Genomic DNA, 15,874 nt, shown 5'->3' with positions numbered 1-15,874 from the left:
CAGGTTTTGGCCTGCCATATGAGTTCTGTTATACTCACAGACACCATTCAAACAGTTTTAGAAACTTTAGAGTGTTTTCTATCCAAATCTACTAATTATATGCATATTCTAGTTTCTGGGCAGGAGTAGAAACCAGATTAAATCGGGTCCGTTTTTTTATCCGGTCGTGAAAATACTGCCCCCTATCCCAAAGAAGTTAAGCACCAGCTGTCAGAGCAGCTCATAGATCACTGCATCTGTACATAGATCATCTGTAAATAGCCCATCCAATCTACCTCATCCCCATACTGTATTTATTTATTTATCTTGCTCCTTTGCACCCCAGTATTTCAACTTGCACATTCATCTTCTGCACATCCTACCATTCCAGTGTTTAATTGCTGTATTGTAATTACTTTGCCACCATGGCCTATTTATTGCCTCACCTCTCTTATTCTACCTCATTTGCACATGCTGTATATAGATTTTTCTACTGTATTATTGATTGTATGTTTGTTTATTCCATGTGTAACTCTGTTGTATGTGTCGAACTGCTTTGCTTTATCTTGGCCAGGTCGCAGTTGTAAATGAGAACTTGTTCTCAACTAGCCTACCTGGTTAAATAAAGGTGAAATAAATAAATTGGAGACCAGAGTCTATCAAACTTGGGCTGTCTCTTGCGGAGGTCATAAGTGATCTTTTCAAGAGGAAGAAAGTCAACAATCTGGTCAATTCACATTTTAAATGTAAGAGAATAATTAGAAGCCTACTGTAGGATAATGTTTTTTTAGGAAAGTATATGATGGTCATAAACAAATTTTCCCTGTCTGGATCAAGAACAAAGTCCCGCTGGGCATTAAGAAGATGGACACAGGGTCATATCAAACTGTACATCTGTTTTCTGTGCAGCAGTATGTATAGATTACCAGATTTTGGCAATCTCTCTTCAGCTCAAATACATCCATATAGAGGTACATCTTTTACAATCAGGAGAAATGGCTGTATTCATTAAAAGGAGTCTCGCTGGGGTGTAATAAAATTACGTGTCTAATTTGAAGATAACAACAACAAAAATGGATCTTGGCACATTGAATTCACTGCATAGCTCTTAGAAGGATTTCAGAGTAGTTGGGTTCTGATGAAACAGGCCGGAAAAAGTCCTGATCCCTAGAGGATGCCAAAGATGAAAGTTGGCATCACTTGGGGCTTTTGGCAAGTCTGGGTTGTACACTATAGGCGAGTGAGAGCATATCTGGGAGGAAATACCAAGGTATTTCTTAGTCATTCCATCTTAGTAGGGTGGTATAAATCACAAGGGTTTTGGGTATGTTGCCCACTTCACTAAAGTTATTAATGAATATAATTGAGCTTAGGGGCAATAAACCACAGGATTGGGCCTCTATCTGAATCCACGTTGAGTCTTGTCTGTTTGTGATCCATGTTAGGATGTTGAGGATTAGGGCAGACCAGTAGTACAATTGAAGGTGAAGACCACCCTTAGATTCAGGTTTTGATAGAATGGAGAACTTGATCCTAGGTTTTTTTATTGCCCAATATATATTTGGTGAAGCTTTAGTTGGTTGTTTAAAAAAATAGAGAAGGGACTGGGCATCTGAATTTGAGCGTCTGAAATAAATAGTTCAATCTAGGGAGGATGTTCATACGGTTAACATTGAATCTTCCGACTAAGCTAATTGGGAGGGAGATCCAGGTTTGGAGATCTGACGTTACAAAGATTCCAAGGTATGGAAACATCTGTGTCTTACATTGGAATGGACATAGTGTCTTCATAGAGCGGTCAGTGTAAGAATGAGGGGGCAAACAATGGACTTGTTCAAATGTACCTTATATCCTGAACTTGCTGTACTGATCAATTGTCTAAAATGGGAGGGATTTCTCAGGGTTGAATATGTAGAGCAAGGCAACATCCGCGTAGTGTGAAATCTTGTGCTGAAGGCCACCTGCAGAAACCCCCATAATACTTGGCTTGCTCCTTATCAACTCTGCCCCAACAAGTAGAGCAGGGGGGACAGAGAGCGTCCCTTGTCTTGTGCCACATCCCAAAGGGAGTCTGTCAGAGTTCAGACCGTTAGTTGACACCATGGCATTTGGATGAGAATATAGGGACCTAATCCATTTAATAAAGTTTGGGTCCATATTGAACTTTTCTAAGACTGAGAACAGAAAACTCCGCTCCTTCCTGTCGAATGCCTTCTCAGCATCCAGTGAAGCCAGCAGGACAGGGGTCTTCTGTGTGTTTACAAGATCAATAATATCAAAAAGACGGCGAATGTTATCAGGAGAATACCTGTCTCTAATAAATCCAGTCCGCTTTTATTATTTTGTGAAGAAGAGTGTTTAGTCTTTTGGCCAGCAATTTGGTAATTATTTTGTAGTCTAAATCCAACAAGCTTCTGGTCCGGAAGGACAATTAGGATAGAGGCGCCTTGTCTTTTATAGCAGCACTGTAATGTGGGCTGTGTACATAGTCTGGGAGAGCTCCATTTTTGCAAAAATCATCCAGCATTGGCATGAAAATAGGGCTAAGCTGGGGCCAAAAAGCTTTGTAGAAGTCTCTGGGAAATCCATCTGGGCCTAGGGACTTGTTAGGTGGCATGGAGATAATTGCCTGTAGGACGACCTCGGGAATGAAGGGGGTTGATCTTCTTAGTCGGTCTCTGATCGTTTTGGTTGCGAGATTCCCTCTAGGAAGGAATAGAGTTCTGCATCTGTATGTTTTCTCTCAAAGTATATCATTTGCGGTAAAAGTTACATTTATCTTATTTGGATCATATGTGACTGTCATCTGCTGTTTGGGTGGCCATGCTTGTACTCTCTGACTTTTTTTTTTTTCAGTTGGTATGCAATCAATCTGCTATACTTATTGCCTTACTCATGGTGTTTGTTTAGTAAAGATCACTTTTTTTAAATAGTTTAGTTTGGCTTTGGCTGCTTTAAGTTGACTCCAGGAGGTGCTGTCTGGAGATTGTTTATGTACTTTTTCGCAGCGTTAAATCTCCCTCTCAACATCTAACCTGTGTTTCCGTTGCTTTTTTTCTTAGAGGAAGCATATGGAATTAGTTGACCTCTTAGTGTGGCTTTGGCAGAGTCCCACATTGTGGCCAGAGGAACAGGAGAGTCTTTGTTGTCTTGTGTGTAGTTGTCTAGCCATGTAGTGACCAAATGTATGGAATGCTTTGTTTGATAACATGGAGGTGTTGAATTTCCAGTTCTTTTGACCTCGGGATGTTTTTACAGAGGTCAAAGCGGAGGCGGACAAAGGCGTGATCTGAAAGCGCTATGGGTCCGATTGGACAAGTGGCAGAATTTATGAAAATCTTTGGGATAAAAATGTAATCTATATGAGAGTAGGTGTTATCGACATTGAATTAGTATGTATAATCCATATAATAGCTATTAGTCTCTCTCTCCACATATCTATCAGTCCCATCTCTTTAGTAAGAGTTTTTTGCCGGTCTGGGGTTTGTGGTGGGGACTTGAGATGATTTCTCCAGAGTTGAGTTGAAGGTACAATTAAAATCAGCCAGCCAACACTCCAAAGGAAACAATGCTCATTGAACAGGGATATCATTTTCAACATGAAAGCAGGAGTATCTGTGTTAGGGGCATATCTATTTAAGATAGCAATTGGTTGCCCATACAGTGACACAGTTATTAGAATAAATGAGTGAATTTGTTTGAACATTTTGTCAATCTTTTATTGCAGCTATGAAATTGATGATGATTATACGGCGTTGTACAAAGGTAATGTATATGCCCTGTCATCTATGCAATCATCACTGTATAATGTCTGCATGTGTAAAGCATATTGACCTGCACATTTTTCTGGACAGTGAGCCAGGAGATTTCCTCTGTTCTGACTCCAACTGCCTTGGTCCTCCTCTCTTTTTGCTCTCCCCACAGTGTTGGAGGCCCTGAGAGCCCACAAAGATGCCTGGCCCTTCTTGGAGCCTGTGGATGAATCCTATGCCCCCAACTATAATGCGGTCATTCGGGTGAGCTCACAGTGAAAAGGATGGCTCCAAACTGTCAAATGATGGTTAGCTGCCTCAGTTAGAGTTTTTGAAGTTGTAATTTGAGGTTGTCAATTCCACAAGTAGTCATTTATGTTTGCCCTGATTTTTCCTCAGACTCCGATGGACCTGTCCACCATCGAGACTAAGCTGAATGAAGGGGAGTATATTGCCAAGGAAGAGTTTGTGTCTGACATGAAGCTCATGTTCGAAAACTGCATTGAGTACAATGGGGAAGACAGCGGTAAACACACACCTCTTCATTTTGATCTAAAACCTCATTATTTTTTTTGTCAAATTTATATAATGTCCCAAAAATGCCTCTAGCATGTGCAAATGGTTTTTGGGTTGACTTTGGACTTGATTTATGAATATGAGAGAGATCAATTTGACTAAGTGCACGTGGTGGAGAGAATGGCTGCGTTGGGGGAGAGCTCTAATGTGGCTCTGTGTGACAGTGATGAATGGGGAGTGATTGAGCTGTGCATCAGGCCCTGCAGTGTCCTGCCCGCTTGCCAGAGAGACATTCTAGCCCCTAGTTAAGCGCCCTGTCTGGAGCCATCCATCCGTCTGAATGCACTCCCAAGGGAGAGGCACGGGGGCTAGGGGTCAACCACACCAAGGCCCTCTGAACAGGTCAACCTGCCGGCCAACGCTGGGGTCAATATCGCCTGGCCCCACGACAGACGAGTGCGTGTCTGTGTGCATGGCATGCAGATAATACTCTGGTGCCTGTGTTTTTCTTCAGAGTACAGCATCATGGCAGAATCCCTGGAACGTTGTTTCAGCCGGGCGCTACTCAAGCACTTCCCGTCGGAGGATGGCGACACGGACGAGGAGTTCCACGTGAGCGGCGAGGACCGTGAGAGAGACCGGAAGGAGAAAAGGCGAAGCAAAGGCAACAAACAGGCAGGGCCAGAAAGCTTGATCCGAGCCACCGAGCAGGCCTCACGCAAACGGACACATCCAGGGGGCAAGGGCAGCACCCCAACGGAGGAGAATAAGCCAGCACAGCCACCCCCTCCCCCCCACTGGGCCAATGGACCCCCACACCCCCATGGCATGCCTCATGGACAACCCCATCATGGGAACCTTTACCACCCAGCACAGCAGGTAGCTGGCCATGCATGTCAAAAACAATATTTCACATAGGAGAAAGTATATTTTACTGCTTTAGTAGGAGTTGGTAATGAATGAAGAGAAAGCATCAAGGGTTTCCCCCCTTTTACAGAGGAGTTAAAAGGTAGTTCTAGATGAAGACAAATGAATGCATTACATTTTAGACATGAGATGTTGAACTGTCATCCATTCTGCAGCAGCACCAGCGCCCCCCTAATCCCCACGGCCCACACATGTACGGCCAGAGGATGGACCCCAGCTACGCCTACCCTGGACAGGGACACATGCCCCGGCCTGGGGATCCAAATGCTCACCACATGCCTCAACATTACAACATGCAGGTGAGATCAGCTAAGAAAACATTCGAAGGAGGTTTCACATATTTAATTCGGAGCTATCCAGTATCTGCTGAACTCACACAATGTGCTCCGACTGAACAATGTTTTGTGTGTTTCTGATCTGTCGGTTGATTTTATATTTGCTGCTATGCACATACTAATAGATGTTGTATTCCAGCCACACATGGGGGATGGACACCACGTTGGCCATAGATACCAAATGGGGCCTGATGGCCATCCTCTTCAGCCACAGCACCACCGGCAGCAGCACCCCTACATGGGTCCCACCCATGGCCCCTCACTGGGCCCCCGTCCTGTGGCCCTCCAGTCTGGGGGCCTCTGCACACCCATGCCCGACAGCAGCATGTACTTGTCTCGCCAGCGCACCAACGGCCACCCCCTACACCCTGGAGGGAACTGCTACCCTGGGCCTGACGTCCCACCACGACACAACTACCCAGCCTTCCATCCAGGCATGGGCATGCCTCCTAACATGTGGTCAGGGATGAACCACCAAGGCCAGGAGAGGCCCAGCGGACCTGGGAAACAAGTGCAAAATATGGCTAACCACCAGCAGCTCTCTTATAACCACAGAGGTCCACGTCCCATGGGCCCCAAACCCTGGCCAGAGCAGCATGGGGGGCCCGGAGGGTACCCCTCTCATCCCAATGGCCAGTACAGGATTTCCACTGGCATCACCAGCTCCCCGGGACCCATGACCCTGCGGACCCCCATGCCTCATCAGGACTCCAGGCAGTGTCTCGCCTCCATGCTGGAGAGCCCAGAGATGATTGCCCTGCAGCAGCTGTCTGCCTCCTCCACTGGACTCCCTGCTGGCTCCTCTCACCAGGACATGGGCAACTTTCAGCAGCAGCCCCCACAGGGTGTTGGCAGCGCCCCAACTCACCCCTCGCAGTACCACCCTCCCCCTGAAATTCAGCTGCTGCGTCCTGCCAGAGACAATGGCCCGGACAGCCAGGCTGCCCATCACGCAGATTTGAAGCCCAAAGGTAGGAATGACCTTCTCTGCTTTAGAGCTCTACCTCGCTAAGCTTTATGAAAATGTACCTTTTTTACAACATTTTCATTCAGAACTTTTCTGTAATTCAGTCTATATTTCATAAGCAAACCCCTCAACTCTGTGCCATGCGATAATTATTATTTTTCACAGTAAGTGATGAATTAAATATTGACCAGTTTAATGGAGTGTCTCGTGACTTGCTTTGAGAGATGATATGTCATCACACTGCAGCAGTGTTCATTTTAGATTTAGTCTAGTCATTTAGACTAAAGTAATATTAAAGATGCACTATGCAGAAATCCCTCCTCCATTTGCTGGTTGCAAAAATGTGAATAGTTCGCCTAATTTCAGTTTGACAAAACAAGCAAGGATAGTGTAAAGAATCAATCAATCAATCAAATGTATTCATGAAGCCCTTTTTACATCAGCCGATGTCACAAAGTGCTATTAGTGCTAGGTTCCAGCCTAAAACCCCAAACACCAAGCAATGCGGTGGCTAGGAAAAACTCCCTAGAAAGGCAAGAAACCTAGAGGAACCAGGCTCTGAGGGGTGGCCAGTCCTCTTCTGGCTGTGCCGGGTTGAGATTATAACAGTACATGGCCAAGATGTTCAAACGTTCGTAGATGACCAGCAGGGTATAATCATCATCATCATCAGTGGGTTTAGAGTGTGCAACAGGTCAGCACCATTTTTGTAATTTGAATAATGATTTAGTCTAGTTGTGAAAATAATGAAAACAGTAGGACATTTTAGTCAACTATAAATTCCCTTTCATTTTAGTCGCATCACATTTGTATTGCCTCATTAACCTGTAGTAAACATAAATCACTGACTTGTATACATTGCTTTGTCTAACATATTTTTCTGCATGACATTCTATTTTATGATTGTATTCCCAACAGCTAAATTAGCAGTGAGAACACTTTACTCTGCGCCAGGTTAAAAATCACACCCCTTGACAGGGCTCCAGACTAACATTTTCCCCTGGTGGCACTAACTTTTTCCATTTTTGGCACCAGCCCATGATTTGGTGGCACCATATTTTTCCACAGCATCAAACAACAGAAAATGCATGATTCAAGATATTTTTATCTGCAAACGAACCCAATGATTGTCATGAATTGTGGGTTGACAATAAGGTATTGTTATATTTTACTGTTAAAGTAGGGCTCCAGAAAGTTCGTAATTGTATTGTTCAATAGAGTTGTGGCTACATCTTTACGTGCACTTTATCATAGGATCATTTATTTTGGGGCTAATTCACCACATGAGGAAGTGAGAACTCAAAACTCATTAGCCAGATCGCTAATGCTAAATATAATACCCACTGTTAGTAGTCCTGTATTAAGCTAACAGTACATTTAATGTCCTAAAAAAACTTTGGAGTTGTAGCCTTCTACCTTATGCACGCACAATGGCTATTGCGCAGTTTGCGGTTCATATCTTAAAGCCATATCAGATATCTTGGTTGTAAAATAGTTGATATTGAGCTCAGTATTAAGAGATGACAAATACAAATCATACCCACAGAAAGCTGAGAACAACAGTAGTTGCTTCAAAGCTATGCATTTCCCACAATTTGTTTTTGAAATGTTATATAATCGGAAGCCTTTTCTTCCCTAAGAGCACATCAAGTGGCTCACTCATCACAGCAGCAGGTCCCAGCGAAACAGGCCTAGGGGCTGGGCAGACACTCATTACAGGAATCATGAGGATAATGCACTTTACTGTTTTAACAGACAAAAATTTGGATGTTTTACAACTTTGGAGTGGGGTGATCATGTAGACCTAATGAATGTTCAGCTCGCACTGACGCAACTAATTAAAAATGTAACTCGCACAGCCAAGTCAAAGGGTCGCAAAAGGCAACTAAATGGTAGCAGTCTGGAGCCCTGCCCCTTCACATATTGTAGCTGTATTGTAGGCCTAATCAAAGTTCTGTTTGATAGGTTGCAGCAAACTAACTAGCTAGCATTATCAATCTGTTATTACCTGATTGTGTGTGTATATATAAACTCAGAAAAAACAAACGTCCCTTTTTCAGGACCCTGACTTTCAAAGATAATTCGTAAATCCAAATAAGGGTTTAAACACAGTTTCCCGTGCTTGTTCAATGAACCATAAACGATTAACGAACATGCACCTGTGGAACAGTCGTTAAGGCAATTAAGGTCACAGTTATGAAAACTTAGGCCACTAAAGAGGCCTTTCTACTGACTCAGAAAAACACCAAAAGAAAGATGCCCAGGGTCCCTGCTCATCTGCCTGAACGTGCCTTAGGCATGCTGCAAGGAGGCATGAGGACTGCAGATGTGGTCAGGGCAAACAATTGCTATGTCCGTACTGTGAGAGACGCCTAAGACAGCGCTACAGGACGGACAGCTGATTGTCCTCGCAGTGGCAGACCACGTGTAACAACACCTGCACAGGATCGGTACATCCGAACATCACACCTGCGGGACAGGTACAGGATGGCAACAACAACTGCCCGAGTTACACCAGGAACGCACAATCCCTCCATCAGTGCTCAGACTGTCCGCAATAGGCTGAGAGAGGCTGGACTGAGGGCTTGTAGGCCTGTTGTAAGGCAGGTCCTCACCAGACATCACCATCAACAGCGTCGCCGATGGGCACAAACCCACCGTCGCTGGACCAGACAGGACTGGCAAAAAGTGCTCTTCACTGACGAGTTGCGGTTTTGTCTCACCAGGGGTGATGGTCGGATTTGCGTTTATCGTCGAAGGAATGAGCGTTACACCGAGGCCTGTACTCTGGAGCGGGATCAATTTGGAGGTGGAGGGTCTGTCATGGTCTGGGGCGGTGTGTCACAGCATCATCGGGCTGAGCTTGTCATTGCAGGCAATCTCAACGCTGTGCATTACAGGGAAGACATTCTCCCCCCTCATGTGGTACCCTTCCTGCAGGCTCATCCTGACATGACCCTCCAGCATAACAATGCCATTAGCCATACTGCTCGCTCTGTGCGTGATTTCCTGCAAGACACGGGTGTCAGTGTTCTGCCATGGCCAGAGAAGAGCCTGGATCTCAATCCCATTGCGCACGTCTGGGACCTGTTGGATCGGAGGGTGAGGACTAGGGCCATTCCCCCCCAGAAATGTCCGGGAACTTGCAGGTGCCTTGGTGGAAGAGTGGGGTAACATCTCACAGCAAGAACTGGCAAATCTGGTGCAGTCCATGAGGAAGAGATGCACTGCAGTACTTAATGCAGCTGGTGGCCACACCAGATATTGACTCTTACTTTTGATTTTGACCCACCTTTGTTCAGAGACACATTATTCCATTTGTTAGTCACACGTCTGTGGAACTTGTTCAGTTTGTCTGTTGTTGAGTCTTATGTTCATACAAATGTTAAGTTTGCTGAAAATTAACGCAGTTGACAGTGAGGACTTTACTTTTTTTGCTGAGTTTATATATTGGAATGATGCGCTTTCAGTTATCTCTTGAGGTTGGTATTATTTTTCTCCCGTGGAAACGTTGCATTCGATATTGTTTGAATCAACATAAGTAAAGTGTCTCCAAACGTTGCCCCGTTTTCTACCAGAAGGTTGTACCACCAGGAGAGTAGCCATGGTGTGCGCCTAATTTCCGTCAATCAGTGTCCATGTAAACAAACTCAATGATGTGTTGCCGCCAGATTGGAGAGCGGTTGCCAAGCCGCAGGTTTACCAGGTCTAGCTAGAATTTCCATACGATTACCACTCAAAACCCGCCCACAAGGCCTGAAAAATATTCCTAAAATGTTTTGCCGCAACAAGACCGGGGTTGCCACATTTGTCATTATGAAGACCCCTATTGGATAATCTAAATACAACTGGTAAAATTGCTTTACCTTGTTCTCTGAATTACTGCCTTTTATTGGTTCATCACACCAAATGATTTCATCTGAACTATAGAAGTGATCATAGTGAATGGTTAAGACATTTTATTTTTCTTCAGGAAACATTATTGTGAAATCAAATTTTATTAGTCAACAGGTGTTGTATTCGTGAAATGCTTACTTACGAGCCCCTAACCATCAATGTAGTTAAAAAAATATGAATAAGCAATAAAAGTAACAAGTAATTAAAGAGTAGCAGTAAAATAACAATAGCGAGACTATATACAGGGGGGCACCGGTACAGAATCAATGTGCGTGGGCACCGGTTAGTTGAGGTAATATGTACTTGTAGGTAGAGTTATTTACAGTGACTATGCATAGATGATAAAAATAGAGAGTAGCAGTGGTGTGGGGGGGGGGAATGCAAATAGTCTGGGTGGCCATTTGATTACATGTTCAGGAGTCTTATGGCTTGGGGGTAGAAGGTGTTTAGAAGCCTCTTGGACCTGGACTTGGCGCTCCGGTACCGCTTGTGGTGCGGTAGCAGAGAGAACAGTCTATGACTAGGGTGGCTGGAGTCTTTGACAATTTTTAGGGCCTTCCTCTGACATCGCCTGGTATAGAGGTCCTGGATGGCAGGAAGCTTGGCCCCAGTGATGCACTGGGCCGTACGCACTACCCTCTGTAGTGCCTTGCGGTCGGAGGCCTAGCAGTTGCCATACCAGGCAGTGATGCAACCAGTCAGGATGCTCTCGATGGTGCAGCTGTAGAACCTTTTCATGATCTGAGGACCGATGCCAAATCTTTTCAGCCTCCTGAGGGGAAATAGGTTTTGTCGTGCCCTCTTCACGACTGTCTTGGTGTGCTTGGACCCTGTTAGTTTGTTGGTGACGTGGACACCAAGGAACTTGAAGCTCTCAACCTGCTCCACTACAGCCCCGTCTGAGAATGGGGGCGTGCTCGGTCCTCCTTTTTCCTGTAGTCCACAATCATCTCCTTTGTCTTGATCACGTTGAGGGAGAGGTTGTTGTCCTGTCACCACACCGTCAGGTCTCTTACCTCCTCTCTATAGGCTGTCTTGTCGGTGATCAGGCCTACCACTGTTGTTATCGGCAAACTTAATGATGGTGTTGGAGTTGTGCAAGGCCGTGCAGTCATGAGTGAACAGGGAGTATAGGAGGGGACTGGGCATGCATGCCTGAGGGGTCCCTGTGTTGAGAATCAGCGTGGTGGATGTGTTGTTACCTACCCTTAACACCTGGGGTGGCCCGTAAGGAAGTCCAGGATCCAGTTGCAGAGGGAGGTGTTTTGTCCCAGGGTCCTTAGCTAATTGATGAGCTTTGAGGGCACTATGGTGTTGGATGCTGAGCTGTACAGTTATGGCCAAAAGTTTTCAGAATGACACAAATATTCATATTCACAGTCTGCTGCCTCAGTGTCTTTAGATATTTTTGTCAGATGTTACTATGGAATTCGGAAGTATAATTACAAGCATTTCATAAGTGTCAAAGGCTTTTATTGACAATTGCATAAAGTTGATGCAAAGAGTCAATATTTCCAGTGTTGTTCCCCGAGCCACTTAGTTATCACTTTTGTCTTATGGCAAGGTTCTCCATCATGCTGGAAAAGGCATTGTTTGTCACCAAACTGTTCCTGGATGGTTGGGAGAAGTTGCTCTCGGAGGATGTTTTGGTACCATTCTTTATTCATGGCTGTGTTCTTAGGCAAAATTGTGAGTGAGCCCACTTCCTTGGCTGAGAGGCAACCCCACACATGAATTGTCTCATGATGCTTTACTGTTGGCATGACACAGGACTGATGGTAGCGCTCACCTTGTCTTCTCCGGACAAGCTTTTTTCCGGATGCCCCATGCAATCGGAACGGGGATATATCAGAGAAAATGACTTTACCCCAGTCCTCAGCAGTCCAATCCCTGTACATTTTGCAGAATATCAGTCTGTCCCTGATGTTTTTCCTGGAGAGAAGTGGCTTCTTTGCTGCCAGGCCATCCTCCAAAAGTCTTCGCCTCACTGTGCGTGCAGATGCACTCACACCTGCCTGCTGCCATTCCTGAGCAAGCTCTGTACTGGTGGTGCCCCGATCCCGCAGCTGAATCAACTTTAGGAGACGGTCCTGGCGCTTGCTGGACTTTCTTGGGTGCCCTGAAGCCTTCTTCACAACAATTGAACCGCTCTCCTTGAAGTTCTTGATGATCCGATAAATGGTTGATTTAGGTGCAATCTTACTGGCAGCAATATCCTTGCCTGTGAAGCCCTTGTTGTGCAAACAATGATGACGGCACGTGTTTCCTTGCAGGTAACCATGGTTGACAGAGGAAGAACAATAATTCCAAGCACTACCCTCCTTTTGAAGCTTCCAGTCTGTTATTCGAACTCAATCAGCATGACAGAGTGATCGCCAGCCTTGTCCTCGTCAACACTCACACCTGTGTTAACCTGTTGGGTCTAGGGGGCAGCATTTGCACGTCTGGATAAAAAAAATGTACCCGATTTAATCTGGTTACTAATCCTACCCAGTAACTAGAATATGCATATACTTATTATATATGGATAGAAAACACTCTAAAGTTTCCAAAACTGTTTGAATGGTGTCTGAGTATAACAGAACTCATTTGGCAGGCAAAACCCTGAGACATTTTCTGACAGGAAGTGGATACCTGATGTGTTGTATTGACTTTAAACCTATCCCATTGAAAAACACAGGGGTTTAGGAATATTTTGGCACTTCCTATTGCTTCCACTAGATGTCACCAGCCTTTACAAAGTGTTTTGAGTCTTCTGGAGGGAGATCTGACCGAACAAGAGCCATGGAACGGTGATGTCCCATTAGACACCTGGCGCGCTACTTCATGTTGGGTACCCTCGTTCCAATACGTTATAAAAGAGTATGCATTCGTCCACCTTGAATATTATTCATGTTCTGGTTAAAAAAGGCCCTAATGATTTATGCTATACAACGTTTGACATGTTTGAACGAACGGAAATATATTTTTTCCCCTCGTTCATGACGAGAAGTCCGGCTGGCTTACATCATGTGCTAACGAGACGGAGATTTTTGGACATAAATGATGAGCTTTTTTGAACAAAACTACATTCGTTATGGACCTGTGATACCTGGAAGTGACATCTGATGAAGAGAATCAAAGGTAATGGATTATTTACATAGTATTTTCGATTTTAGATCTCCCCAACATGACGTCTAGTCTGTATCGCAACGCGTATTTTTCTGGGCGCAGTGCTCAGATTATTGCAAAGTGTGATTTCCCAGTAAGGTTATTTTTAAATCTGGCAAGTTGATTGCGTTCAAGAGATGTAAATCTATAATTCTTTAAATGACAATATAATATTTTACCAATGTTTTCTAATTTTAATTATTTAATTTCTGACGCTGACTTGACTGCCGGTTATTGGAGGGAAACGATTTCCTCAACATCAATGCCATAGTAAAACGCTGTTTTTGTATATAAATATGAACTTGATAGAACTAAAAATGCATGCATTGTCTAACATAATGTCCTAGGAGTGTCATCTGATGGAGATTGTAAAAGGTTAGTGCATCATTTTAGCTGGTTTTATGGTTTTGGTGACCCTGTCTTTGACTTGACAAAACATTACACACAACTCTTGTAAATGTACTGTCCTAACATACTCTAAATTTATGCTTTCGCCGTAAAACCTTTTTGAAATCGTAAAACGTGGTTAGATTAAGGAGATGTTTATCTTTCAAATGGTGTAACATAGTTGTATTTTTGAAAAATTTGAATTTTGACATTTATTTGGATTCAAATTTGCCGCTCTTGAAATGCACCTGCTGTTGATGGAGTGCACCACGGGTGGCACGCTAGCGTCCCACCTAGCCCCAAGAGGTTAACGAGAGAATCACTGACATGATGTCAGCTGGTCCTTTTGTGGCAGGGCTGAAATGCAGTGGAAATGTTTTTGGGGGGATTCAGTTCATTTGCATGGCAAAGAGGGACTTTGCAATTCATTGCAATTCATCTGATCACTCTTCATAACATTCTGGAGTATATGCAAATTGCCATCATACAAACTCAGGCAGCAGACTTTGTGAAAATTAATATTTGTGTCATTCTCAAAACTTTTGTCCATGTGGGAAAGGGCAGTGTGGAGTGCAATAGAGATTGCATCATCTGTGGCTCTGTTAGGGTGGTATGCAAGTTTCCCTTAATTGAAGTCCCAGGCTACTAGGCGCACCGCCTCAGGGTGAGTGTTTTCCTGTTTGCTTATGGTGGAATACAGCTCATTTAGTGCGGTCTTAGTGCCATCATCAGTTGTGATGGCATGTAGACAGCTATGAAAAATACAGAAACTCTCTAGGTAGATAGTGTGGTCTACAGCTTATCATGAGATACTCAGGATACCTCAGGCGAGCAATAGCTAGAGACTTTCTTAGCTATCGTGCACCAACTGTTATTTACAAAAATACATAGTCCGCTGCCCCTCGTCTTACTAGACGCCACTGTTCTATCCTGCCGATGCAGCGTATAACCAACCAGCCATATGTTGATAATGTCAACGTTCAGCCACGACTCTGTGAAGCATAAGATATTATAGTTTTGAATGTCTCGTTGGTAGTTTAATCTTCCGCGTAGGTCATCTATTTTTATTTTCCAAAGATTGCACGTTTGCTAGCAGAATGGAAGGAAGTGTGGGTCGCCTACGAATTCTCAGAAGGCTGTTTTGGGGTGGAAAACAACCAGGTTCTATTGTGTAAATTGTTTTAGGGTGGAAAACAACCAGGTTCTATTGTGTAAATTGTATGTATGCCCTCTGGCCCCTTTTTTTTCTCCGCCTTCTCTTCACGCAAATGACGGGGATCTGGGCCTGTTCCTGGGAAAGCAGTATATCATTCACGGCGGACTCGTTAACCTCTATGGGCAAGGCGGGACGAATTCGTCCCACCTACGTAACAGCCACCTGAATTCAGTGGCGCGATTTTTGAATCGTTTGAAATACTATTACTTCAATTTCTCAAACATATGACTATTTAGACACCCGGCAAGATTAGCCTTCACCAAAATCCTATTTCCTATAAGAAAAATGTTCTTACCTTTCCTGTTCTTCGTCAGAATGCACTCCCAGGACTTCTACTTCAATAACAAATGTAGGTTTGGTCCCAAATAATCCATCGTTATATCCAAATATCCTCTGTTTTGTTCGTGCGTTCTAGACACTATACGAATGGTAAATAACGGTATGGCGCATGGCGTGACAAAAAATGTCTAAATATTCCATTACCGTACTTCGAAGCATGTCAACCGCTGTTTAAAACCAATTTTTATGCCATTTATCTCGTAGAAAAGCGATAATATTCCGACCGGGGATCTGCAATAAGCTAAACAGCCGAATGAAATTTCTCCACGGGGGCGAATCGTGCACGCACCTCATTCAATGGTCCTCTGATCGGCCACTTGGATAAGGCGATAATCTGTTTCAGCCAGAGGCTGCCTCGTCATCGTTCAGACAGGCCACTTCCTGCATGAAACCTTGTCAGGTTTTTGCC

At 44.3% G+C, this 15,874-nt stretch overlaps 1 protein-coding gene across 1 annotated transcript in view; it reads left to right on the top strand.

Annotated features, from left to right (window-relative positions):
* Positions 1-15,874, top strand: part of LOC106573190 (chromatin remodeling regulator CECR2) — a 70,160-nt gene that overhangs the window by 41,638 nt on the left and 12,648 nt on the right. The window contains exons 11-16 of the mRNA XM_014147966.3: positions 3,707-3,744; positions 3,904-3,995; positions 4,131-4,257; positions 4,762-5,126; positions 5,330-5,473; positions 5,649-6,480. Coding sequence (XP_014003441.3) covers positions 3,707-3,744; positions 3,904-3,995; positions 4,131-4,257; positions 4,762-5,126; positions 5,330-5,473; positions 5,649-6,480 — 1,598 coding nt within the window. The remainder of the gene's footprint in view (positions 1-3,706; positions 3,745-3,903; positions 3,996-4,130; positions 4,258-4,761; positions 5,127-5,329; positions 5,474-5,648; positions 6,481-15,874) is intronic.

The sequence above is a fragment of the Salmo salar genome, chromosome 16 (assembly GCF_965601325.2).
Source record: "Salmo salar chromosome 16, fSalSal1, whole genome shotgun sequence".
NCBI lineage: Eukaryota > Metazoa > Chordata > Actinopteri > Salmoniformes > Salmonidae > Salmo > Salmo salar.
This window is presented reverse-complemented; position numbering and strand designations above follow the sequence as displayed.